Source organism: Cheilinus undulatus, linkage group 20 (genome assembly GCF_018320785.1).
Source record: "Cheilinus undulatus linkage group 20, ASM1832078v1, whole genome shotgun sequence".
NCBI lineage: Eukaryota > Metazoa > Chordata > Actinopteri > Labriformes > Labridae > Cheilinus > Cheilinus undulatus.
Genome location: NC_054884.1, coordinates 34,967,712 through 34,992,519, shown reverse-complemented (window position 1 = coordinate 34,992,519; position 24,808 = coordinate 34,967,712). Strand labels below are relative to the sequence as shown.

The 24,808-nt window shown below is 38.0% G+C and overlaps 1 protein-coding gene across 1 annotated transcript; it reads left to right on the top strand.

Moving 5' to 3' along the window:
• The first annotated feature begins 401 nt into the window (after window positions 1–401).
• On the top strand, window positions 402–24,197 carry osbpl7 (oxysterol binding protein-like 7). Its single transcript, XM_041815999.1, has 22 exons — window positions 402–550; window positions 7,901–8,109; window positions 10,897–11,040; window positions 11,132–11,185; window positions 11,267–11,380; window positions 11,464–11,616; window positions 12,876–12,999; window positions 13,413–13,531; window positions 13,623–13,712; window positions 15,971–16,124; window positions 16,229–16,335; window positions 16,450–16,618; window positions 16,929–17,075; window positions 17,154–17,290; window positions 17,526–17,663; window positions 18,236–18,299; window positions 18,383–18,461; window positions 19,749–19,893; window positions 19,981–20,131; window positions 20,334–20,460; window positions 20,696–20,818; window positions 23,726–24,197. The coding sequence occupies exons 2-22, from the start codon at window positions 7,954–7,956 to the stop codon at window positions 23,832–23,834; spliced, it is 2,604 nt and encodes an 867-aa protein (XP_041671933.1). The 5' UTR covers window positions 402–550; window positions 7,901–7,953; the 3' UTR covers window positions 23,835–24,197.
• The last annotated feature ends 611 nt before the right edge of the window (window positions 24,198–24,808 follow it).

Genomic DNA, 24,808 nt, shown 5'->3' with positions numbered 1-24,808 from the left:
ACATTTTGGTGTATTTGAGGGAAAAATTGAGATAATCCTATAGCCAACCACTTTTTCAAACTTTTGTGTTACTGTTATTTGTAAAATTGTCTGCCTAAACTCACACCTTCATCTCAAACACATCAGAGAGTACAGTATGTATGCACTTAAGAGAAAGAGGAGACGGTTTGCTAGATTTACCCTCCTCTACATCCCTACAGCTAGACACTCGCTTTAAGTCCAGCTAATGCGGATAATGCCCGGGGACACTTTGCGCACGGCGCGCGCAGCCTCCCGGAGACGCGCGAGCTCTCCTTGGATTTGGAGGAAGCTCGTGTCACCCACCGGCAGCAGGGAGGGCACGACGGTGAGATTATGTGATCAGCATGAGTGATTATCTGCGGGGATAGCTTGTAGTTTGACTTTTTTTGGTCGTATTTTTGATGGAAGGGCACTGTCTTTGTCGACATGGTGAGTTTACGAACTAAGGTGAACGAGAAATGAGACACTTGTTGGATTTAAATGGCGCAGAGGAGTGCGGCAGATGATGAGACAAGGAGGTGAATTTCAGGTAACGTATATTAGCTGTCAGAGAAAACACAAAAAATTAGGCATAAATGCGATGCAAATAATTGAAAACTATTGAACTAAGCAATATAACTTAGTTTTAGCTTGTGTTTCGTCGTCTTTGTGGAAACCATTGTGCTAATGTGTTAAAACACGTGAATATGTTTAGCTAGACGGTCCTAACATCCACCTGACGGTGCACTGAGACGGTTGCTTCTTAATGGGCTTTAGGTAAGAGCTTGAACGGCCATGAATAGTTCTCATGGGCTTCAGAAGACAGAAAATTTACGAGTAAAACACAACTAACTACTCAAACAGAATTATTTATTTTCTGTGCCAGATTCCTTACGTTCCTTTTCCAAATAATGGTCAAATTAAAGCAGAAAAATCATATATTACTCTCAGCAATAACAACAACAACCTTTAGATAAACAAGACCAACAATTTCTGCCCTTTTTAATGTGAAATATTAAAATCAGAATGACATTATTGATCCCTAACAAAGATATCTGGGTGTTAAAAGTTATCCCACACACAAAATAAACATAAAATATTAGATATAGGAAAGAAAAAGACAAAGAATGTCACTTGTATGTCCATTAAAATACAACTATATATACAAACTAACTAAGAATGAATATAAATTATTGATTTAAGTACAAAAAAACTGTATCAGCACACAAAATATGAAAGTTACCATAGTGCGAGTCTTTTAAATCATCTTTAAGGTGGTATCAATGTGATAACTCAAACAGTTTTTGATAGATATAAAATACTTTGCTTATCTGTATTTTGATAGCTGATTTTATCTGCATTTTTATTCCTTTTTCTGGTATGTTGTTATCTTAAGTGCATCCACACTGGTTTGTTTTGTTGCATTATATTTTCAGACAGGTGTACAAATTATATGCACTCCTTCTGGATGAAACAGGATGCATAGTGGCTATAATTAGTTTCTCTTGTTGTTTTTGCACACAAATGAGGATTCAACTGTGTGGCAAGTGCCTGCAGGTGCACAGCCTAACCTTTTTATGCAACTTTGACGGTTAAAAAGACTATGAAATGAGAAACTATACTATAAAATTGCAGGCAAGATTTTGAGTCAAAGCCTTGTGGGAATTGTAAATAAACCTCAGTGTCATCCAAAGATATCTAACCAATTTTTAAAATGTTGTGTATGCTTTGGCCCTCCCTGAGTAAGCAAGCTCAGAAACCTGCAAATCCTTTCATCCTGTTTCCTCTACATGTGGTCATCTCTGAGGTCACTTTACTCTCGCACTGTCCCGCCGTTATGTAACACACAGCACAACCACTTCTGCCCAGATTTACAGGGATATATGTTAAGATATAAAGCACCCATTACTGTGATCCATCAATCAATTAATGGCTTATAGTTTCATAGAGTCGGCATCAATACAGGTTGAATGTTTATTCACTAAAAGGTTAAATAAGATCATTGGTGCTTCATTGAGAGAACTAAGCTGGACTGGCGGCAACTTACGATTAACTCAATGTCAATTAAGCCTTGATTATTTTTAGACCAGCCAAACAGATTGATTGTTTCGCCTTAAAAATGTCGGAAAGTGGTGAATTCTTTTGACAGTTCTTACAAAAAGCCTAAGATGACACCCTGCTCTGTTGTGTTTCCTGTGAAAGTCAAATATATTCCATCAACAGTGACAAAAACTACTCAAATTTAAGTCAAGTAGTTTGCATTTAATTTAGTATTTTACAAGTCATCAGCAGGTAAAGTGGAGTAGAAAATGCTGTGTCTACTTAGTAAGCAAAGGAAGAAATTTATCCTAAGATTGTGTATTCAAAACACAAGCTGCTGCTCCAAATGTTTTTTTTCTGTGCTTGTATTCAGACAGGGCAGTGCATGGTGTCAGAGACTGGGGAGTAATATGCAGGAAAGGAGCCACAGGCCTTAGTGTTTCAAGGACAACAGCTTCTGTTCACGGGCTGCTCAGACATAACCACCAGGCTGCTTGTGTCCCTAGTTATGTTTGCAAAAATGAATTCCTTCCAGATATGTTGCAAATGATCAAGCAACAAGTTTTCTTCCCAAAAAAAATTATTATATCTCTGTTTTATACACATTTTCAATTGCTTGTATTGACAAAAGTATGAAAGTCTCAGTTGTTTAAAGTTTGAACTCTGTTAAAAAGTGTTCTATACAGCAGAAAGGGCTGCATGCATGCTGCAGTATTTCAGATTCCTGGTTTGAACAGGATCTTTCTTTGTAGAGTCATGTTCTCCTTGTGCATGTGCAGGTTCTCTTTATGGATGGATTGTTTTTTTCTCTGTATCAGCCCTGAGACTGACTGGTGACCAGTTCAGCATGTACCTGACCTGTCACCCAAGGTCAGCTGGGATTGAGTCTAGCCCATCCCACCTTGACCCTGAATGGGATAAGTAATACACACAGTGGATGGGAGGGTAACCATGATTCGAGCTCCTCAAAACCCCTTTGAGAAACTTTGCATTTCTTTTAATGGTCCTGTGGAGTAAACATACCTTTTATCTCTTTGCTGTAGAAGTCTAGGTGACATCAGCCATTTGCTTACTGAAGGGGGCTTTTGAAGCTAATCCGTGGTGGTCGCCATATTGAAAATTGCAGTCTCACTAAATCAACTTAGAGACAGACAAAGAAGAGGAGCTGAGGCAGAGTTAAGTAGAGACGCAACAATTGTGAAATTCAGGGCTGATACCAATGACTAGAATAAAAATTTAGACAATACTGATGCAATTACAGATATCTTTAAGTACTTATTTTGGTCTAACAATCCTAGTTATCAAAATATGGTCATGTTGACCATAAAATCAGATCAGATTTTGTCCAACTGGCCACATTTCTGCTCTGAAAAAAATCTTGTATTTTAGTCAGCAGCAAGATTTACCAGATGCTGGCACAAAAATGGAAACAACACAACAGATAAACATCGGCAACTGATATCTATACATGCCACATAATTTGGATGTTGGCCCATGTTTGTGAAAAAGGCTGATATCGATGTCAAAAAGATACATTTGTGCATCCTTAACTTGAAGCCTCAATGTACTGGCTTGCAGTTATGTCAACCATGCCACTAATTTTGCATAAATTATTTCATTTTGTGTAGTCTAGTTAAAAAAAACTAACCCCCTGCACAGTGTGTGCATATAAAGACTTGAACTATTCCAACCTTGCTGTAAACAGATTTATTTCTACTGTAAAAATAGAACCTTTAACATGGGTGTGTATGAGACTTTAGGCCTTTCTTCAGCCAGTCTAAAGTGGACAGGAGAAACTTCACTTCATTTTTTATGACCACACATTGGCACTTGATCTTGTCTTCTTACATATGTACAATATTTCAGAAACAACTCATCCTGCTTTATTTTGGTAGTCAAATTTGTTATTCACAAAGACTCTTTGTTGCTGAATTTAACAAATAATTTCAGCAGCTAGAGATTAGGACCTTGTCTGGCACCTAATAGCAGCTGTTTCATGCAAAGCAACAAAGAAAACTTAGTTTGCTTTAATAGTTCATGAGGAAGCACCGTATAAGCTAAGGCCATTGTGTTTAATCACCAGAGAAAAACTCCACATAGGAGCTTCAGTGTTGAATCAGACAGACATGTTTCTGTTTTCCTGCAGCCACCGTGGTCAGCATCTTTTATGTTGTGTCACTGCTCTCTGTCTCAGGATTGTGTTTGCCAACTTCCAAGTGACAAGTAGCTAAAAACACTCCCTGAAAAACCAATTAAGCCATGGTTGGTAATCCTCTGACAGGCAGGCTGTACTGGTGTCAGTTACTGTGGCTGCTGTAGCAGCATGTGAAAACCATGCAGGAGTCATGTAGGGGGAATTTCACAGCTTAAGATTCAAGTATCAGGATCTGTTTGGTAGAGGATTTAAGGCATGCACGATAATGGATTTTTGCTTTATTTACAGATTAATCTAGTTTTTTGATAATATTTAAATTTAAGTGTACAATTTCAGTCCTGAAAACACACAATGTAAGATTTGAGCATGAACAAATCAACATATTTTAAAGGGAAAGAAATAATCGTGAATAAAGACAGACTTTAACTGCTGTAGTTCAGCTGGTCCAGCTGAAAACTCAACTAACTTATTTGTTCACACGACTATAGTATTGGTCGTAAATGTCTGCAGAATTGTTCTTACCTGCCGATATCATGCTGATCAAACAATGCTAAGCAACTTAATTTATAGAGCAGCATTTATAAAAGCAACTCAAAGTGCTTTACTGAGTTAAAAAACAAAGTGTTTTTAAGATGTAGAGTATTAAAAGACATTATACTGAGAAAAAAAGATATTAAAAATGAAATAGAACACTAAACACAAATCACATTAAAGTGTCCTCAAATTTGGGAGTAAAAACTTAGTTTAACTTCAACACTTAAGCAACTGTAAAAAATGATCAAGATTATAATTATAACAGAAAAGGACAAACTTCCAAATGTATCTAAATAATCCTCCCATTAACACCAGCCCCAATAAAACCATAAAATCATGGTTGAACACTGACTTATCTGTCAATATTTGGACATAAAAAATGACTTTTGGGTCTAAAACATTTCCAAACTCAATCTCTCTTTGCACTATTGCTCAACAAAACCTGACTGCATAGACAAGAATAAAGTTACAGTGTTTCATAAATCCATATAAATTTCAAAAAAGCCTGTCTGATTAGAAAGATTGCTGTCCTCGCTTCCTGTTATGCAGACTGCTGTTTTTCTATTCTTATGCAACTCAACGACAATGAATAAAAGATGAACAGATTACTCAGTGATGCAGCAACCACTATAGTAATGAAAAATTTGATATTTACAGTGTTCCTCTTTTTAGCTCAAGTAAAGCGGAAGCTGACTTATCTTTATGAGCTTACTTTGCATAACAAATAAAAACGGCCATGAATGAAAAGCTGTTCATAAAACACCATGGAGCCTTGTCTATTAAAAACTATATATTTTCAGATGTTCTCTCCTGAATTTGGCATGAACGTTTTGTTTTGTGCTTTGCGCGGCTGACTTTTAGATCCAGAGTGATCTAGCTGAGGATTCAGGACGTACGCAGTGAATCACGGAGGCGTTTTTGGCGTCACATGAAGCGACAGCTCACCTCTGTTAGGTAATGAGATTACGCCGAGTCCCACCTTGTCTCCTGCTCTGCTGAGCCTATTTAACACGTTTGTTGCTCATCGGGCTTTCCCATGCTCATAAGACCTTAAATGCCTCTGTGCTTAAGCACAATAATGAACTCTTGTTGTGAAAGACATTAATGTGCACTCTGACTCTCCTGCTGGAAGTAATTTATGATTGACAACAGTTTGTACACACAGTCTAATAACTGAGAGGTATTTCTGTCCAAGGCCATGGCTTTAAGAGAGAGTAATTAATTCATTTGTCCATTAATAGGCATAAAAGCTGAAGTAGCGATTTAGAAGATCCAATTTTCCTCTTCTCCTCTTGAGGGACATAATTGTGGTGGGATTTTCACGGTAATAATGCACCATTATTTAAAACATAAAGAAAAATGGCAAAACATTTCAGTAATAACACCATCCTATTGTGATGATCTAACTGATCCAGAACAAGACAAACAATATTTGGTTCCATCATAAATGATGGATGCTTTCTTTAGATATTCATACCTTCATATTCAATAAATTCTGATTCTAAATTCTCCATGCAGCCCCTCTACTATATATATAACTTCTCAAAACAGAACAAAATGCTGCAGGAAATTGCCAGATGTAATTCTTTTCTCAGAGTTTGATGTCTAAAGTTTTCTTTGAACATCTGAAAATGTCATACTTTTATTAATGTGTGCAACTGATAAATTTGCACAAGACAGAGATAAAAAAAAACTGTTTGGATAAAGAAAACTGACATTTTCAACATCTCTGGAGGGAATTTAGCTGGGATGCTTGTAGCTGGAGAGAACCCGCACATACATGCAGGATTGGAACCAGGTACCTTCTTGATGTGAGGCATTAGTGCTAAACCATGCTGCCATGCAGTCCTGCATTCTGTTATGTATGACTTATATATACTGGCTGTAGGTATCAGCAGGAATTTCCATATCTCCCCATACCCACAGATGGCTTTTTAAGTGGATATATTCTAATGCACATTGGCAGACTAGTTGACTACCCTTTTTGGAAAAAGAATCCCAGAGTCCATTTTGATACTAATTTGGTGTTTTTTTTGTATGATAGCTTGAGAAATAAGAGTTTCTCATCCCCTTGTGTTTGGCCTGTGCGTATTTGAATGAGGGTAGGAGCTCAAATTCAGAATGTAGAAGAAGCTGAGGACCAAGGCTCAGCCTTCAAACAACTTTCATAGCCCTTTAAGACCCACGGTAGCGCCAGCGCTCTCAATCATTTCTATCTTTAACCGCAGGTGGAATTGCAACCAAATGATATAGAGCAATAATTCTTTTTGCACATAAAACCGGAGGAGTAACACTAACAAATCACACCTTCAATGAGTCCCAGAGTACTGTGTCCTTCCAGAAATATCCTTCCTTCTTTAGCAGAAATGTAGTAATAAGCGCACACATCAAAGACAACATAATATAATAGACCGCTGCCTTTCACAGCGCTTCCTACTTTACGTGGACGTGATGACGTATGTTGATGTTTTGTCTGCATGAAACCTGTTGTGCTGTGTTCTTGCAGGTCACGAGTCACACTTGTTTTTGCTTCAACATGGTCTTCTGCAAACACATGTATGCTCAAAACTATTTGCACTACTGTGAATAGTTTACTTTATACAAACATGCAGTCTTTTTGTAAATTGAGCAAAATTTCATTTTAACTTGTTTTTGCCTTCTATGGTAGGTCATAAAGGGTTAATCACAGATGGCTGCTTTTTCCAATTCCTGACTTTATAGTTACACTAAAGCCTGATTTATGCTTGTACATTGAATCTAGACCATATTACACTTTTTACCCTCTTATAAAAGGATTGAGACTATCTTTGAATGCAACATAAAATATCAAATATTTTCTGACTTCCTGCAGTGAGATCCTTGGATTTCTCTGTTGTCTTTCCTGCACAGCTCAACAGCTCCTCTACTGCACCTTTTGTACATATTTTGATTATATAAACAGAATGAGAACTAGAATCATTAAATTCTCTTACTTTCCTCAACCCACCTTTCTTTATTTCTTTTGAATTTAAATCACCAAAACACTTCTTGTATTTGCAAAACTACTGAGCAGTTAACCTGATTTTGCTGTATTCTAATTTTGTTATACACATTGTAAACATATTATTGATATGTTTTATAAATCTTTAATGTCCTGTTCTTGGCTAACACAAACTCATCCTGTAATTTCAGAGGGCTTTTGGCAGATTGCAGCGGATCTCTGATAGGAACCAGTGGATCACCACATGAAGAAGAGTCTGATCTCTGACATGGATTCATATGGGTCGTCATTACACCGCAGTCAGTCTCTGGCCAGCGGTCTGGAGAAGAGTTCTCCAACGTGGAACAAACCGTCTCACTCTCGGAGCAGCAGCACTCTGTCATCTCGACACTCCAGACAGGTGAGGATTTGGACCGGTTGAGATTTCACATCAATCATGAAACAGCAGGAAGAAAGTGGTTTTCCCTTTCTTTATGGAGACTAACCTACAGAATTGGCCAGATTATACGTCAGCCACCTTTCAAAGCATCAAAATGATGCTCTTTTTCCCTCTCAATGACCGGATTAGTCAGTGGCATTTGAGGAAAATAAGGCAGCAGCTATGGGCGTGATTTAGTTGAAGCAACTACAAGCCTGTAAACATTGATGCAGCTATAGCTAGTTTTATTAGAATTGGATGTTTATTAGTTGAAAGAAGGCAAAACTCCCCACGAAAGCTTTTCTTGGTGTAAAAGATGTTTTAGCTGTTTTCCTGACTGGCTTTGCTCAGCTGATAGTGAAGAATCGTTCATTAACATAACCTCAGTGGCCTGTAAAGCTTGCATTATGTAGTTGACTCTTTGGCAGTGCATGCCTACTATGTCATATGTGTAGTTGCTCTGATTGGTTTGTAAACTTTAACTTCCAGACCCCCCTTTGGCAGATAAAATATATTCAGGCCCCCCACCCCTCAATGTACAAATCAACATGTAAAAATAGGTAAATGTATGAAAAACACACCATTATGATTTTTTGCAAACAAATTCCAACTGACTGCAACATAGATCGTCAAATTTTGTAGAAATAACAAAAACCATCACCTTAAACTGACTCTCTGAAGATGTACAATTCCTTGAAAATAAAAACATGGTGACATATTTTAAATATTTACACTTCTAGTCCTGCAATAGTTTCAGTGATTACTGTCTGCATGTCTTATGTTGCAGTGGTTCTTGGGTCCTGGGTGCAGTTGTGAGATTGCCACACTCAGTCCAATTTTAACGCCCACTTTTTACAGCCCACTTTTGGATCCACTGATCTATGGATGCCGTCCACATGGATGTGAAAAATATGGATATTTGAAAAAGTCTATCTGTTGTGTCAGGTTACAAGAAGACTCTGAACAGGAAAAGTTTGCAAATAACTTTTGGAGTAGTTCTATTTGTTTTCAATCTGCATACTGCATTTTTTCATAAAACCAGTCAAATACGTCAGCTGAAGTCTTTATCTTTGTCATCATCATTCCTTACACTTTAAAGTGTGTTTATAGGGCTGCAATTTGTTAATTTGTTCATCTTCAGCCTTTCAATTATGTGTTATGTGGACTGCACTTCTGGGTATGAACTACATTTAAATATTGATGCTTGCTAAAATTATTTGTAAATATCAGCATATCAGGTATCTGCAAAAATCCAATATTGCGCATCCCTGATTATGGTGTTATGCAGCTACTCTGCCTTACCTAAACAGGCAAACAAAATACAAGAAACATAACTAAACTGTTCCACATATCCATTGCATGGGATGTATGTCACATCCTTCAAGTCAACGCCCCTCAGACAGTGTTTGGGAAAGGCAGAACCTCTCAAAACTTGAATGTTTTGTCTGTCATATTCATCACAGGCCAATCAGAGTAACAAAACATTTGTCTCCATAGAGTATACCTACCTCTAAATCCCCTCTGATACTCATCATTCAGCAGTATGCAGCATTATGTTTTTCCCAGGTTTGGGAAAGCATGATCTGCTTTACTCTGCCTCTAACTGGCTGGTACTTGTTAATTACCTTTGTTGGCTGGTTGGCTAAGAATATCTGGGTAAGCTAATCAGAGACAGAATAGGGCAGCTCATAGTCTGTGGATCAAGAGGACATCTAGTGATGTGAATGGAGCTGGCGGCACTACTTTTCTAACAACTTGCTTCCCTCAACATAATTTCATATTTACTCTCTCACTACCTAAAGTCAAAGAAGAACTTGAGTGTCAGAGTGTGAATACAAAACGCCTGTTTTTTTTTGTTGACCTTAATATGCAAAGGTCAGTTTAAAACACAGGCTGTTTAAAAAATGCAGAGCAGAAATTTAGAGTTTATCCACAGAAACCACTACACCATTACCATTGTTTAACAGCTTGCAGTCCCTTCAGCAAAGTGCTTGTAGCTACAACCTCTTTCTCCTCACTGATTGATCTGGCTGAGAATGAGTGTATCATCTTGGAGCTTTGCTAGATGGATTTTCCTGATGGCAGACATGGAAGCTGGCCAGTTCATTAATTTTGAAAGGTTGTAAGAAATAATCCAACATTTGAATTTTCTTATTAGCAAGTCAGGAGGCGAAGATATCAGTCTATATCAACCACGAGGTTGGAGTTACGGAAATACAAAAGGAAACTAAAAATATCTAAATGCCTGAAGTCACATTTAAAGAAATATCAAAACCAAAATAATCGTCATATAATACAACTATTGGAATAAACCATGCCCTATTCACTCCCTCATGACGTGAGAAACAGGTCTGCAGGCATTATGTTTCTGTGCATCCATCCACCTGGCTGTCTACCTGTTAGGGCCGTCATTGTAAATGTGATATCTCAAGAATGCTTTGGAGGATTTTCTTCAAACTTTGCTTGTATATTCACTCTACAGCAAGGATTAATCAAGTACACTTTTAAGGTACAAGGTCAAGGTTTTACTGGTCAGACACTGGTTGTTGTCATCAGTGCAGTAGCAGGATGAAACAGTGAACAAAAACATTTTCATGAATGTTTTTGTTATGGATGTAAGTGGGATGATAGAAAGTGAACCAGTGCTCACTTCACACAGTCTTTTGTACTTGTTGATGATGTTTTTAGAAGTTAATTGAATTACAAAAAAGCCACAAAGCTAAAAACACGCAGCCCAAGTTCACGCTGCTCTATTCATGCTGCCCACAGATAATCAAAGACTGGGAAGTGATCGACGACCCCCATACAGAAATGAACACGGGAAGTGACAACCCTCAAGATGTCACCACGCCAGGTATCTGTGAGGGTTACCTGCACAAGAGGAGGAAGTGGCCGCTGAAGGGTTGGCACAAGGTGAGAGATACACCCAATCTGTCTTCCTGTCTTGAGAGACTTTGAAATTCTAAATAAATAATTTTCAAAATGTGCTTTCCCTCTTTTTCAGAGATACTTTGTCTTAGAAACAGGGATTTTACGTTACTGTAAAAACCAACATGATGTAAGCCACCTTTAAATTCTAAATCAGAATTTCTAGTTGTTAGTTTTAGAAACATGTAATCATGGGTGTTTTCTCCCAAAGGTCATTAGAGGAAGAGTCCAGGGCTCCTTAGATCTCAGTCTGGCTGTGATGTCCATTAACAAGAAATCATATCGGATCGATTTGGATGCTGGGCACATCCTCTATCACATGAAGGTAAACAGAAACATTGAGTCTAATAAAAAATGTGACAGTATGTTAAAGGAAAGGTGCTACATTTGTGTTTATTTCTCTCTAAGGCAAAAAGCCACGAACTCTTCTACATTTGGGTTACAAAGCTTCAAGCACACCGCCAGTACAAGAAGAACGAAGCGGCTCACGTTCACGGCGGATTCCTCCACCCTCTGTCCTATGGGGTTGTGAGCGGACAATCTCAGAGAAATGGAGACTTGGTAAAAGTTGAAAAAGCTTTAAACTAAACAAAGTAGTACTTGACTAAAGCAAAATGTAGGTACTTGAGACGTTTTGGCACTTCTGTCTTGATTCTCTGAATAGCTCTTTATATTTTAATATTTTACTTTTTACTCTACCAGATGAATTTTTCAGCCTTAGTTAATTTCATGTTTTCATTACAAACGTGTAAAATCTTACTCAACAATATTTGCAATTGATATGAAGTATCATACACTTTTTTGCTCTCTAGAAATTTACTGAAACTTTCAACAAAAATTTCAACACAATTTAAAGAGTATTTCATCCAAATTCCTTACATTTTTGAAATAACTTAAACCATTTTAGTTTAGTAAAATAGTTACATTTGTTCACAAAACCTTTTAAAATTCATACAAATAGTTTAAAAAAATTGTCTGAAACAATTTGGAATATTTTGCAGGGAATTCTCTAACATGTTTGTGAGAAATCTTTGTTCTACAATCATTCTTAGAGCTAGGTTATTGGAAACATTCTTTTAAAAACTTTGGACACTACTTGGCAATTTTTCCAAAAATTTTCACAATTTTTTTTAAATTTAAAATGTTCAACTTAAATCAGCTATAACCTTCTGGAAAAAATGTTCAAATTTTTCAGAAACCTTTGTAGATAAAATTTCTGAAAATCTGTCATATATAATAAAACAATAGTTATATATTTTTTAAAATTTTAAAACTTCATCAAAAGTTTTCTGAAATATTTGAAAAAAAAATTATTATAAATTTATGAAGTTTAGAATTTTTTCAAAATCTCAGCTGAAAATTCTGAGTAAAAAAAGACTTTTTTTTATATATGGGGAGAAACTGTTAACGGGAACTTGGAAATACTCACTATGGAAACAATTCTGTAATATTTGCCAAATATTTTTCAGAAAAAGTTTCTTTCATCGTACATTTTCAGATCTTTTGGCTTAAACTTTAAAAATTCCTGAAAACTTTTGATTTTTTTCCCCCTGATTTTTTAAAGAAAATACTTATCAACTTTCAGATTTTTGGACTTTAGTCCCAGATTTTGGAAACATTTTTAGCAGAAATTTTAGAAATTTATCAAATCATTTTTCAACAACATCCAATGATAAACTTTTATCTAAAATGTTATAAAATCTGTCTGATTTTTTTTGGAAAATTTTGCCAGAGATGCTCTTAAAATTTTATTGTCAGTTTTTGGAATCATTTATCACAGTTTCATCAAATGATTATTTTTTTAATATTTAAAATACCAGGGCTCTGCAGGCAGAGCAGATTCAACGACAGCCTCAGGAGAGCTTCCCTCAGCTAACACCGCTGTGAACACCAAAGTGTCTGCCTGGCTGCAGCAAAGTCACAGCCCAGACACCTGTGTGCAAGGTAACTGTCCTGGATTTTCAGTCCCAAAGACACAACACTCACAAACCATAAAAGTCTGATTCGTGGTGCAAATTTTAAATAATTCCCTGATAACCTACCCAATAAAAAGACCATTCAAAGCCCTTTGTGAATTGAAAAGAGCAACAACTAACAGATTTTCTTTTATTGATAGTCTGGAAGAGGAATGCAAGAAATGAATATAGTATCATTTGTATGCTTTTGTTAAAGGAGGATATTTTCTAAGTATATTTAAGTGTGAAAAATTATAATGATGTAAATGAAATGTTTGAAACAGTAGCCTGTTTCCTTCTGCATCTCTCTTCTATAGCACTATTTTGAAGTTATGAGTACATTTAGTTAAATATGTTAAAAATGACAGGATTCTTCCTCTAAACTCGTGTTTTCTCTCACAGAGCTGAACCGATGCCATGCTGACCTTTCTGAGCTAAACCGTTTAATCCAGAGGCTGCAGACGTTGGAGGCAGGCCAGACTTTCACCAATGGAGACCTGAAACGCATCATCAGCACACATGTACTGTTTGATTTCAAGAGCTAAATTAACTTTTATGACCTTATTAAGCCCCATGACTATCAATATTTATGATTATTTCTTATTGATGTAGAATCTGTCTCTTGAGAAGCCGAAGAAGCACAGATCAGGAAAGATTTGGGGTCACTCTCGCACTCTGTCCCGAGTGGAGGCCCTGGGAATGGTGAGAATCATATATTTTTAAGACCAAAAAACATATGATTTACTTATTGAGATTTATTCTAATTTTTTAACATTTTTGTTGTTTTAAACTTGTTTTGTTTGTGAAAACATGAATGAATGCCTGTTCTTGATGGTATAAGTAGTTAAAGTAACCAACATCCCAACCTCTCATTAACATTTTGGGCTTTTCTTTAATCCAAAGCCTATTCGTGGGATTACTAAATCGGTGAGTTGGCCAATAAGCAAAACTTAAATCTGACGTCCTTCATTTAAACACTGAGGCAGACTGCCATCCTGGAAATAGTCTGTGTAAAGAAGCGCATAAGATAATATTTCAGTTTAATGTAATCATGTGTTTTTAACTGGATTCCTAGTAGATGCTTTGCTTCTGTAGCTCTGAATTGGATGTCCAAAACTTCTTTCATATCAGAGAATTTAGTTTTTCCCACTGAATAGAGCGTAGTAATGCTGTGGTGTTTGTTTGTAGAAAAATTCTGTGGTAGAGTAGAAATGTAAGGCAAGGTAGCCTGCATTTTTTTATGCTAGAGCAGTAATTTCTAGCAGTAATGATCACAAAGACAATGGGCCTCATCAATACCCTCCCATGGATTTCTAAGAGAAACTTACATCAGAATCATGATGGATTCTTAAACCGTTGAATTGTTCTCTGCTGTTTTCTTGAATCACCTTGTTTTTTAACTGGAAGCTTGTGCATTTTGTTCCTAATCAGCACAGAAAAACACCCCTTTTATGCCCATTTAAGGGCATGAGACTGCAGGGCTGTGTGCAGACACAGAAGGCACAGGTTTAAGGAAGAAGTAGGAATAAATCAATAATGTCAGAATTAAAAAGGAACTGTAAAAGAATCACACAGTGGACTCAAAGTATAAGAAAAACACTGATAGCTCTAACATGGATGTAGTGCTGCCAGGGTTCCTGCAGATCACTAAGAAGTCTTAAATTTTCTTTTTAAAATTGAAGTTTTCAAAGCGTCTTAAAAAGTCTTATTTTTATTTTCTAATGTTCCTAAATTTTATACTTCGCTTTGGATGTCTGCATACTTTATCAAATCTACTCTGTCTTGTTTATACTATATGGATTTTTCTATTGTTATTTTTTTTTTGCCTATGTATCTGTCACTTACCAAGATTTAAGGCAGCTTAAATGTGTTTTTCTCAAATCTCCAAATGGTAAAATGGGAAAATTAAAGTTTAAGCAAATTTCACTTCAATATAAAAATGGTTTGGAAAGGTAGGCGGGTGATCCAAAAAGCATTAACGTTGTGTGGTGAAAAAAATGGCATCATTTCTTCTTTGGTCGGGGCTTTTAACTTGTTAAATGTGCTTTTAAAAAGTGTGCAGCAACCCAAGCTGCTCCAAATGAAGCAGAAAAGGTTTGATTTAGTCAAATATTTTGCGCCAGCAGTGGATATTAAATGTAATATACTGCAAACATATACATGATATCACTCGGTTAGGCAGCACTATTATCAGAAATAACATGTATCATGTTGTTATACGAAAAGTCTGTGTTCTAGATCATTGATTCCCAACCTGGGGTCGGGGTTGATTTGCAAATATTGATTAAAACCATGATAAAGCAGTTATTAAGTAGTTTATACAAAGGTTTTTTGATAAGAAAAACATGCATATGCCTTTTTTAGCATTTATCAGTGAAACAATTAAAATCTATGTTGATTTTTGGTGGCAGTGTGTCACCTTTTCTTCTCTCTTGGGTCCTGGGGGGGTCTCTGCTTTTCTTAGGTACATTTGGGGGGGCTCCAAGGAAAAAAGGTTGGGAAACACTGTTCTAGATGAAGGGAAAAATACTTAAATCCGAGGTTGGGGGACAAGCCTAAAAAAATAATGCTATGATTTAATGTGAGTCTAAATTTATTCTAAAAGTAAGTCAGTAAATTTTAATGGTCCGCAACAGTTCAAATAAAATCACAACAAATCAAGCTAACACTAGGAAATGATAGCACATCATTCAAACACATTTAAATGTGTGTAAAGGTAGTTTTTTATAGTGTGTGTTAGACGTAAGAGTCTGCACCAATGCTTCCAGTCTTAATGTCATGCTAAACTGATTTGCTGCTTGCTTTTGCTAAAATATCAAAGTTTTGCTGCACGCCTTCTCTTATCAATTTTGAAATCTTCATATTTGAGTTTTTTAACTTTCCAAAAACATGTTTTAAAATGCTAAACACTGCTCTTGGGGTCATAGTTCAACATCTTCATTTCTCTGCTCACCTCACAGCTCTCCTCCAGTCACCTGAGCAACTCGTCTCACCTCGGTACATCAGTCCCCTCCATCCCCGACTACGTCTACTCCCAGCTGTCCCCGTCTACCATCACACTGACGCCTGAGAGCAAGAAAATCCACCAGGACATCTGCACCACCTCACAACGAGGTCAGAAAAATATTCACATGCATATAAACATAGAAAATAATCCAGTATAGGGTCTATTCTTTTAGGATTTTCTAAAACGTCTTTGTCTTTATACACTTCTTCAGTGTTTAACTCCCTGAAATCAGTGCATGAAGCTCTGTCCCTGGAGAGGCAGAAGCTGCTGGAAGTCTGGGATACAAACAACATCCACCAGCCCAACACGTTAGCAGAGGTAACAATTATTCTGCACCTGAAGCCTGGATTATCACAGATTTAGTCCCTTGTGGTTTTTAAAGCCTGATTTTGTTCGTTCCTCCCTCTCTCTCTTCCACATCTCCTCTTTTAGCCTGCAGACGTAAGGCATTCACCTCACGGGACTCCCTCAGTCGCAGATTCGGCTGCTGAGTATTTTGATGCCAGTGATGACGTCCTTTGTGGTTGTTCCTCTGAGATCTCTGACGAATCAGGGCTCAGCGATGGTAGCACGACTAACTCTGAGCCAGAGGAAGGACATGGTGGGTTCATGAACATGAAAAATGCTCTGTTGTTGTTACTGTGTTGATGTCAGTGCAGTTTTATGTAACTGTGCTATGACCTTGCCTAAGTCTAGGAGGAACTAACAGAAAACGATGTGCCGAGTATTTTACCTGCATGCCTAGAGGCGCACAGGTTGTAGAGAGATGGAAGAGTGTATGCAGCTTCTTTGCAGAGCAAATTATATTCTGCAGCCTGTTGTTACTATGAACAAAGATGGAAAACTCACTTTTTTCTTGAGATTTCTTACATTCGTAAAGCTTTTTTTAAATATATATTTCTTTCTTACAGTATCAGCCACTCGGAAATATCGGGCCAGCATTTCAAAGTCTCCAAACAGTGTTGTACCCAAAAGCACGGGACGGAGAACTACACTTCCTGCTCACTGTCCTGACAACAGCCATGTCGGCCTCATGGCTATTCTCTACAATAACATAGGTAAGGACCACAACACGCTAAAATTTAACCAAATTATTTTATATTCTAATCAGAGGCTTATCGGTTGTTTCTCTTCAGGTAAAGACTTGGCTCGTGTGTCCATGCCCGCTGCTCTGAACGAGCCCGTTAACCTGCTGCAGAGACTTTGTGAGGAGCTCGAGTACAGCGAGCTGCTGGACACTGCAAGCAACACAGAGGATCCCTTCCAGAGGATGGTGAGGATAATTCAAACATGTATGGCACTTGGAAAATCAAAGTCAAATCAGTGGTAATACCAGGATGAATTTCATGTTAAAAAAAATCTGTGCATCTACTTAGACATTTATGACTCAGGCTCTCTGAAAAGAGAGCAAAGAAAACAGTGTTAGCAGTGAAAGCTAAGTGAATTAAGATAAAGGGTCAGTTTTTTATTAGCAGAAGATATGAGAGCTTGTATTTTATTTCTCACAGGTTTACATCGCTGCCTTTGCTATCTCCGGTTACTCCACGGCCACATTCAGAAACCGTTACAAGCCCTTTAACCCGGTTCTGGGTGAGACCTTCGAGTGTATCAGAGAGGACCGAGGCTTCAGACTCATCAGTGAGCAGGTACATGGAGAAAACTTCAAAATCATATCTATAAGGACTGCTTTTATGTTTTTTATTCAGCATCAAAGAGCTTTGAGTGGCTGCTGTAGAGGACGAACATCTATTGAAGTGACCTTTTAAAGTTGGGGAATGATGATGGGTAATTACATTTGAGCTCCCATAATCCCCTCTTGGTAAATTATGATGAATTACCCTCTCTTCTAATTGAGCAGCTCAGCCTCAGTGATTTATTGCTTTATTAAAGTCACAGAAAGTAATCATGTCATTTAGAAATTAACAAAAATCATTGAATCATTTATTTTAAAGTGATGACAATTAGTAAAAAGTGATTAATGTCAGCTCTAACAAAGCAACTGATCGGAAGTTCTGCAGTGCCTATAGTTACTGGAGACGAAGGACATCTATGAGGAAAAATTATGTTTACACTAAACGACCACTTAATTAGGTACACTTTTCAGATTCCTGTTAATTCAAATATCTAATGAGTAGTTAGGGAAAACTGAGTTTACAAGTGTAGATACAGATGATCTAGAAGACAGGTTTTCTCAATCAAGCCTGCTTTATTTCACCAGGTGTGCCATCATCCTCCCATCTCTGCGTGCCATGCAGAATCAGACAAATTCTCCTTCTGGCAAGGTGAGTATTCAGCCTCTAGCTATGGTTTGTAGTTCAAGAATGGATGTATTCTTAGCACTAACACTATTTATGTTCCTGAACAGATCAGAGATGGAAAAATAAATTCTGGGGTAAATCTCTGGAGATTCTGCCAACAGGAATGGTGAACGTCACTCTGCCTAGGTAAACAGTCGAGTCCGCATCTGGGCATCAGCATCATAGATTTTCTGTCCGTGAGAAATCCTTATACATGAATACTGCATGTATAAGACTAGTTCTTTATCAGGGATAACACGGCTAACTGGTAAAATAGATTGGAAAAAGCAGAGCTAAACACGATTCATCTCCTTTTTTGTACTTTTAACTCCACTTTTTTGCATTTAAAACTGTGTCGTTTTGGATTTCTGTACTGCCTTAAAATGAGGGTACTTAACCTCCTGTTTGGATCCCAATCCTGCTTTTATTTTGAAAGATAATAAGCAACTTATAGATTAAAGATTCTGACTTAAAAAAGGAACTGTTTTCCTTTTTACTGTTCCCTTTGCTGTTTCCATTTTCTTTTCTATCCAGCAAGCAATTTATCCAAGCTCATATTGTTACTATAAAAAGAGGAAACCAGGCCGTCCAAACACAAAAAATGTAAAAATTGAGGAAAGAAATACTTTTTAAAGTTTTTAAATTATTTTCTTCCCTGTTTTTTAATATTTTTTATTTTTGGAGTGCCTAATTTTCTCTTTTTATTCAGGACATTTTTCCCCTTGTTCTTGAGGAGCACTCAACTTAAAACTCTTCCACTAAAGTCACGCTGAGCAGCCAGCTATCCCCATTTTTTCTCTCATATTGTCACTGTTCGTCTACCAGAGTTTCCTTATTGGCTTTCAAAATAAAAAGCAAGTGCACTTAGTACACATTACCAAAGTAAAAGCCTAACAGTTTCTTGAGAAAATATCTCTGCTTCATTGCTACTTGCACAGAAACATCAATTAAATGTGAACTCCTGTCACATTAACCAGGGATCATTGGGCTTCCCTGAGTCATTTTGTACATGCACTCATGCTTATTTATAATGCATAACAGCAAGTTTCTTTTTATCTTCTCCAAGTCATTGTTTCAGACCAAACTAGTGCAGCCACCATTTTGTAAGCTAACATAGTGCAAAACATCTCTTTGACTTAATTTGATAAACAAATCAAGACTAAGACTAGTGACTGTGGTTATTTTTAAGTATCTTAATCATGAATGGAAAATAAACAGACAGCCCTAGTTTTATTCTTGTAAATAATCCCAAGCTAAAACAACAAAGTTAATGTCCAAAAATGCCTAAAAGGAAAACAATGTCCTGCACAATTACCTTCACCTTTGCAGACTTTTTATAAGGCATGCTTTCCTCAATATCTGAATAAATTTAGTTGGTATGGAGTTGGGAAAAGCAGCACATTTTCTCATTAAATCCTGATTATTTTTGTCTAGGTTTGGAGACCACTACGAGTGGAACAAAGTAGTGACCTGCATCCACAACGTCCTCAGTCAGCAGCGATACCTGGAGCATTACGGAGAGGTCACCATCCGAAACCTCAAGAGTAACGTGTGCACCTGCAAGATCACGTTTGTCAAAGTAATACTCACCCTGCTATCATCCATCTATCTTTGACAGTTTATTCCCTAACTGTGTTTGGTTAAACTTTGGACCGTTTTGTTGTAGTCTCGTTATTGGGGCTCAGAAACAAACAAGAATGAGGTGCAGGGCATGGTGCTCGACCAGAGCGGCAGCGTGATTCACCGGTTTGGAGGTCTGTGGCATGAAGGCATCTTCTGCGACACTCTGCCCACTCCTAAGTGTGTCTGGAAACCGAGTGAGTCCATAAAAAACACAGACTTTATTACCAGCTCTTGGTTTTTCATGTGTCACTGTCTTTAGTGTCTGACTTTAGAGGTGGAGGGTTTAAATGTAAGCGAAAAAGATCCAGCACAGACTGATGCCAAAAATGCTAATCAGCATAAATCCCAGTCACGTTTGTGCGGCAGCAGATCACCTGAGACCTTGTCATCCCACAGATCCCATGCCAAAGGATTACCTGCTGTACTACGGCTTCTCCTCCTTCGCCGTGGAGCTGAATGAACTCTCCCCAGACTTGAAGCCTTTCCTGCCGCCTACAGACAGCCGCCTGCGCCCCGACCAGAGGTGAGCACAGCTGATAAAGGGCATACCATGGCAAAAACTAAACACACAAACACAGCCTCAAAAGCTAAAACTTACCTACATATATGTGCTTTTAGCAACCACGTTTAGTGAGTTCTGACTGATGTTTATTGATTGCTGCAAAAAAGGGACCAGGATCAATCAATTGGCATCATGTAGAAAAAACTTTTGCAATTTAGTGGAGATTTACTCATTAAATTATTCTGTGTTTGGTCAGGTTGCTGGAGGATGGATATGTGGATGAATCAGACAAAAAGAAGGATTATATCGAGGAGTTTCAGAGGGAGCGAAGGAAAGAACTCGCCAAAAAAGGAGAGGAGCACATCCCACGGTTTTTCAGGTGGGTCATTTTTTTATATGTCTTGGAAACTGTCCTTAAGCTTTGTCATGTGACCATGAATTCAGGAAGTACGCATAATTTCTAAGCACATGAAAGAAGTAATAAGTATTTTTACCTTGAAAAACTGCATTATAACTGCAAAGTAAATTTACTGCACACCAGGAATAAGGACATTTATACCAAAGCAAATTCAACCAGGTCTAAAAAAATATATTAAACTTGTTGGTGATTTACTAATGTATAGAATCATTAAGTCTTGCTGAATCTCTTAGCTTGGCATTATTTTCCAAAATGGTAGTTATGGGAAAAAGTGAGCCAAAGGCTGAATAAGGCATTCAGATATGAAATTATTCACCTAGAAGCATCACTAATTCAGTTACATTTGACAAGTAACTTTTTATTACTACATTTGCAGCTACGTCTGCACTTAGAATGACCAAATCAGGCTTTATTTTTTTCACCTTTTTACCTTTGAATGAGAGACTTATCTGGGCTCGTCCAGTAAATGTGGCATAACGTGTATGCAGAGAGTATTTATACCTGCTTCTCTTTTTCAACTTCATGTTTAAGCCTGATGCTACAGCCCAATTTTTTTTTCTCTCATTAATCTACACTCGGTACCCCATAAAGGCAAAGTGAAAACAGATTTATAGATTTTTTTTGCAAATTTGTTAAAGATTAAAACTGAAATATCACATTGACATAAATATAAAGACCCTTTGCAACCCATCTCTCTTGATCATTGCTGGGATGTTTCTACACCTTGAATGGAGTCCAGCTGTGGTAAATTAAATTGATTGGACTAGATTTGGAAAGGCACACACCTCTATAAGTCCTGTTTCAAGCCTGTTTCAGACTGGGAGCGTGACGCGTGCGTCTCGACCGCGACACGCGTGAATTTTCAGTTTGATTGCATGATAACAAGTCAGGGCTTTTAGACTGCCTGCATGTGTGCCGCGTCTCACGCGGCTGATACGCCCGGCTCAGGTGCGGAGAGTTTAAGGATTCGAAGTCTCACCTATTTTTTCTGCGCATCGCGTGTGGCTGTGGACCATATTAGACAGGAAAATGATAAATGGAGAGCCATATTTACATCGTTGTGGCAAATATGCACACAGAATATGTTTACATTGTGTTTCTTGATAACCCTGAGGAAGGCCACAAGCTTAAATGCGCCTGTTTGATAAAGTTGTTCTCTAAAGAGCAACTATTAGTGAAGCTTTCTGTCTCCACACTTGTTGAATATGTCACAGGAAAGATAAACACCGTATGAATGCTTTTCTGGTTTGTGCTTTTCAAAGTAAAAGCCCGATTTAGCATTTCTATAGAGAAACTCCGTTCACTTGTACAGAATGCTTTTATTTTGAATAGTTCCCGACAAACTTCCACTGTACACTGAATCAAGTCGGTTTAGGGGGGTTTATTGAGATAAAACTTATGAAGAAGGACAGGGCTTTGAGAGCAGGGCGTTATGGCTGACACGCAGCCCTGTGTGAAAGCTGTAACGGCAGGAGCCGGAGCAGACACGCACGGCACACGCAAGCAGCAAAACACGCTCCCAGTCTGAATCGGGCATCAGACTTGACTTTGAGAATCGAGGTCTCTTCTCTTTATTTTTAAGATTTATTTTGGGGCTTTTTATGCCTTTATTGACAGAGGAGGACAGTGGACAGAATCGGAAACCAGGACAAGAGATCTGGGGAGAGACACGTGAGAAAGTGCCACAAGCCAGACCGGAAACCGGGCCAACTGCATAAATGGGGCTCGCCCCAAATCACTAGGCCACTCACGCCTTACATCTTGCCTGTTTTTACCCCTGTTCCATTATTGGACAAAACAGACAGAAGAATGACAGATAGAGAGCCATATCTACCTTGTATTAGAAAATATTTACTTCTACATTGGTAGGATATGTTTGCAATCTGTTTCTTGATGACCCTGATGAAGGCCACGACCTAAAAGGTGACTGTTCACCAAAGTTGTTCTCTAAACTTCGACTGATTATGAAGTTTTCTATTTCCACTCTGGTACAGTATGTCACAATGAGATAAACACAGTTCGAGTACACTAACGGTTTGTGCTTTTCTTTGGAGAAACCTCAGTTTGAGCAGAATGCTTTTCTTCTGAACAATTTCTGACATGGTTCCTTCATACACTGAATCAAGTCACTTGTAGTGAGATTTATTCAGGTAAAACTTATGAAGAAAGACAGGGCTGTGAAAGCAGGAAGACGCAGCCAACATGTAGCATAGTAGCACCTGGTGTGAAGTTTTGGTGCTTGCCTGAGCAGGAGGTCAAAGGAACTTCCTGCAGAGCTCAGAGACAGGATTGTTGACAGGCACAGATCTGGGGAAGGCCACAAAGAACAATTCTGCTGCACTGAAAGTTCCCAAGAGCTCAGTGGCCTCCAGATTTCTCAAACGGAAGAAGTTTGGCACAACCAGGACTCTACCAAGAGCTAGTCGCCAGGCCAAACTGAGCAACTGCAGGAGAAAAGTCTTCGTAAGAGAGGTGACTAAGAGTCTGATGGTCACTCTGACTGAGCTTCAGAGATCCTGTGTGGAGATGGGACAAAGTTCCTGAGGGACAACCATCATTGCAGACCTCCACTGATATCTGGGCTTTATGGCAGAGTGGCTAGACAGAAATCTCTCCTCAATGCAAATCACATGAAAGCCAAGCCAAAGACAAATCACTGTCTCAGCATGCAAAAACATACCATAAAGCATTTTTCAATTCTTTTTTAGATCAACATTAGATTGGATTGAAATGATCCAAAAACAAATTAAACTTAGAACAGTGGAAATCTAAGCTTTTGAGCCCCACATGAAATCCAAGAACTCTGGGCTGTGCAGCCGAGCATACTAAAGCCTTTAAAATATGATTTTCTTCTTTGTCTCTCATCAGGAAAACCAAAGATTCCTGTGGACGGGATGTTTGGGTGTCAAACGGGACGTACTGGAAGCTCCGAGAGAACCCAGGTTTTGCTAAAACTTCTAATATAATTCTCTGGTGATGAGAGAAGTTTTCACAGAAGCAAAAATACCGGAGGAGGATGTTTGGACAGCATATATGAACCACTCTGAGAAACATGCAGAGTGGAGACGGTGCTGCTGGTCCCTCCTCGTTCCTCCTCGTTCCTCCTCGTTCCTCATGCTCGCTCATGACTGGATCATGTGAAGCAGACTCAAACAGGAGGTAAAGACCCAAACAATGCAAAAATGGACCTTTACATCATGGTTAATTTTCTAATGATTTTATTTTTGTAGATAATTTCAGTAGATAAATATATGTTTGTATTTTTGAGCATTTTTTTGATGAAAACATTAAATATGTGATGCACATAGTGCATTCATTTACAACCCCGATTCCAAAAAAGTTGAGACATCGTGCAAAAAGTGAATTAAAACAGAAAGCAAATCGCACAAATCTGTATTTAATTCACAATAGAACATAAACAAAACATCAGATGTTGAAACCAAGACATTTGACTCTTTAAGGAAAAATATTAGCTCAATTTGGTGGCAGCCACACATTTCAAAAACAGGTCAACAAAAGGCTGGAGAAGTAAGTAGGACAAATGATAAACAGCTTGAGGAGCATTTTGCAACTAAAAGGCTTAATTCATAAGGGGTCAGGAACATGACTTGATATAAAAGAAGCATTTGAGAGAGCTAGAGCCTCTCAGACGTAGGGATGGGCAGAGGGTCATCACTGATGAAACACTGCATAAAAAAATTGTGGGATATCCCACCATCTACAGAACATAATATTAAAAGAATCAGAGAATCTGGAGAAATATCTGTGAGCAAGGGACAAGGCAGAGCGTCAGTATTAGATGCTTGTAATCTTTGGGCCCTCAGGGTCCACTGCATTAAAAACAGGCATGATTCTGCCCTGGAAATCACTGCGTGGACTCAGGAACACTTCCAGAAATCACTGTCAATACAGTTTACCATGCCATCCACAAATGAAAGGTAAAGCTGCATC

Coding starts and splice junctions, on each gene's coding strand:
- osbpl7 (XM_041815999.1), top strand. CDS start 7,954: ATGAAGAAGAGTCTGATCTCTGACATGGATTCATATGGGTCGTCATTA. Junction 13,532..13,622: donor AACGCATCATCAGCACACAT/GTACTGTTTGAT, acceptor TTATTGATGTAG/AATCTGTCTCTTGAGAAGCC. Junction 16,336..16,449: donor AGCCCAACACGTTAGCAGAG/GTAACAATTATT, acceptor CTCCTCTTTTAG/CCTGCAGACGTAAGGCATTC.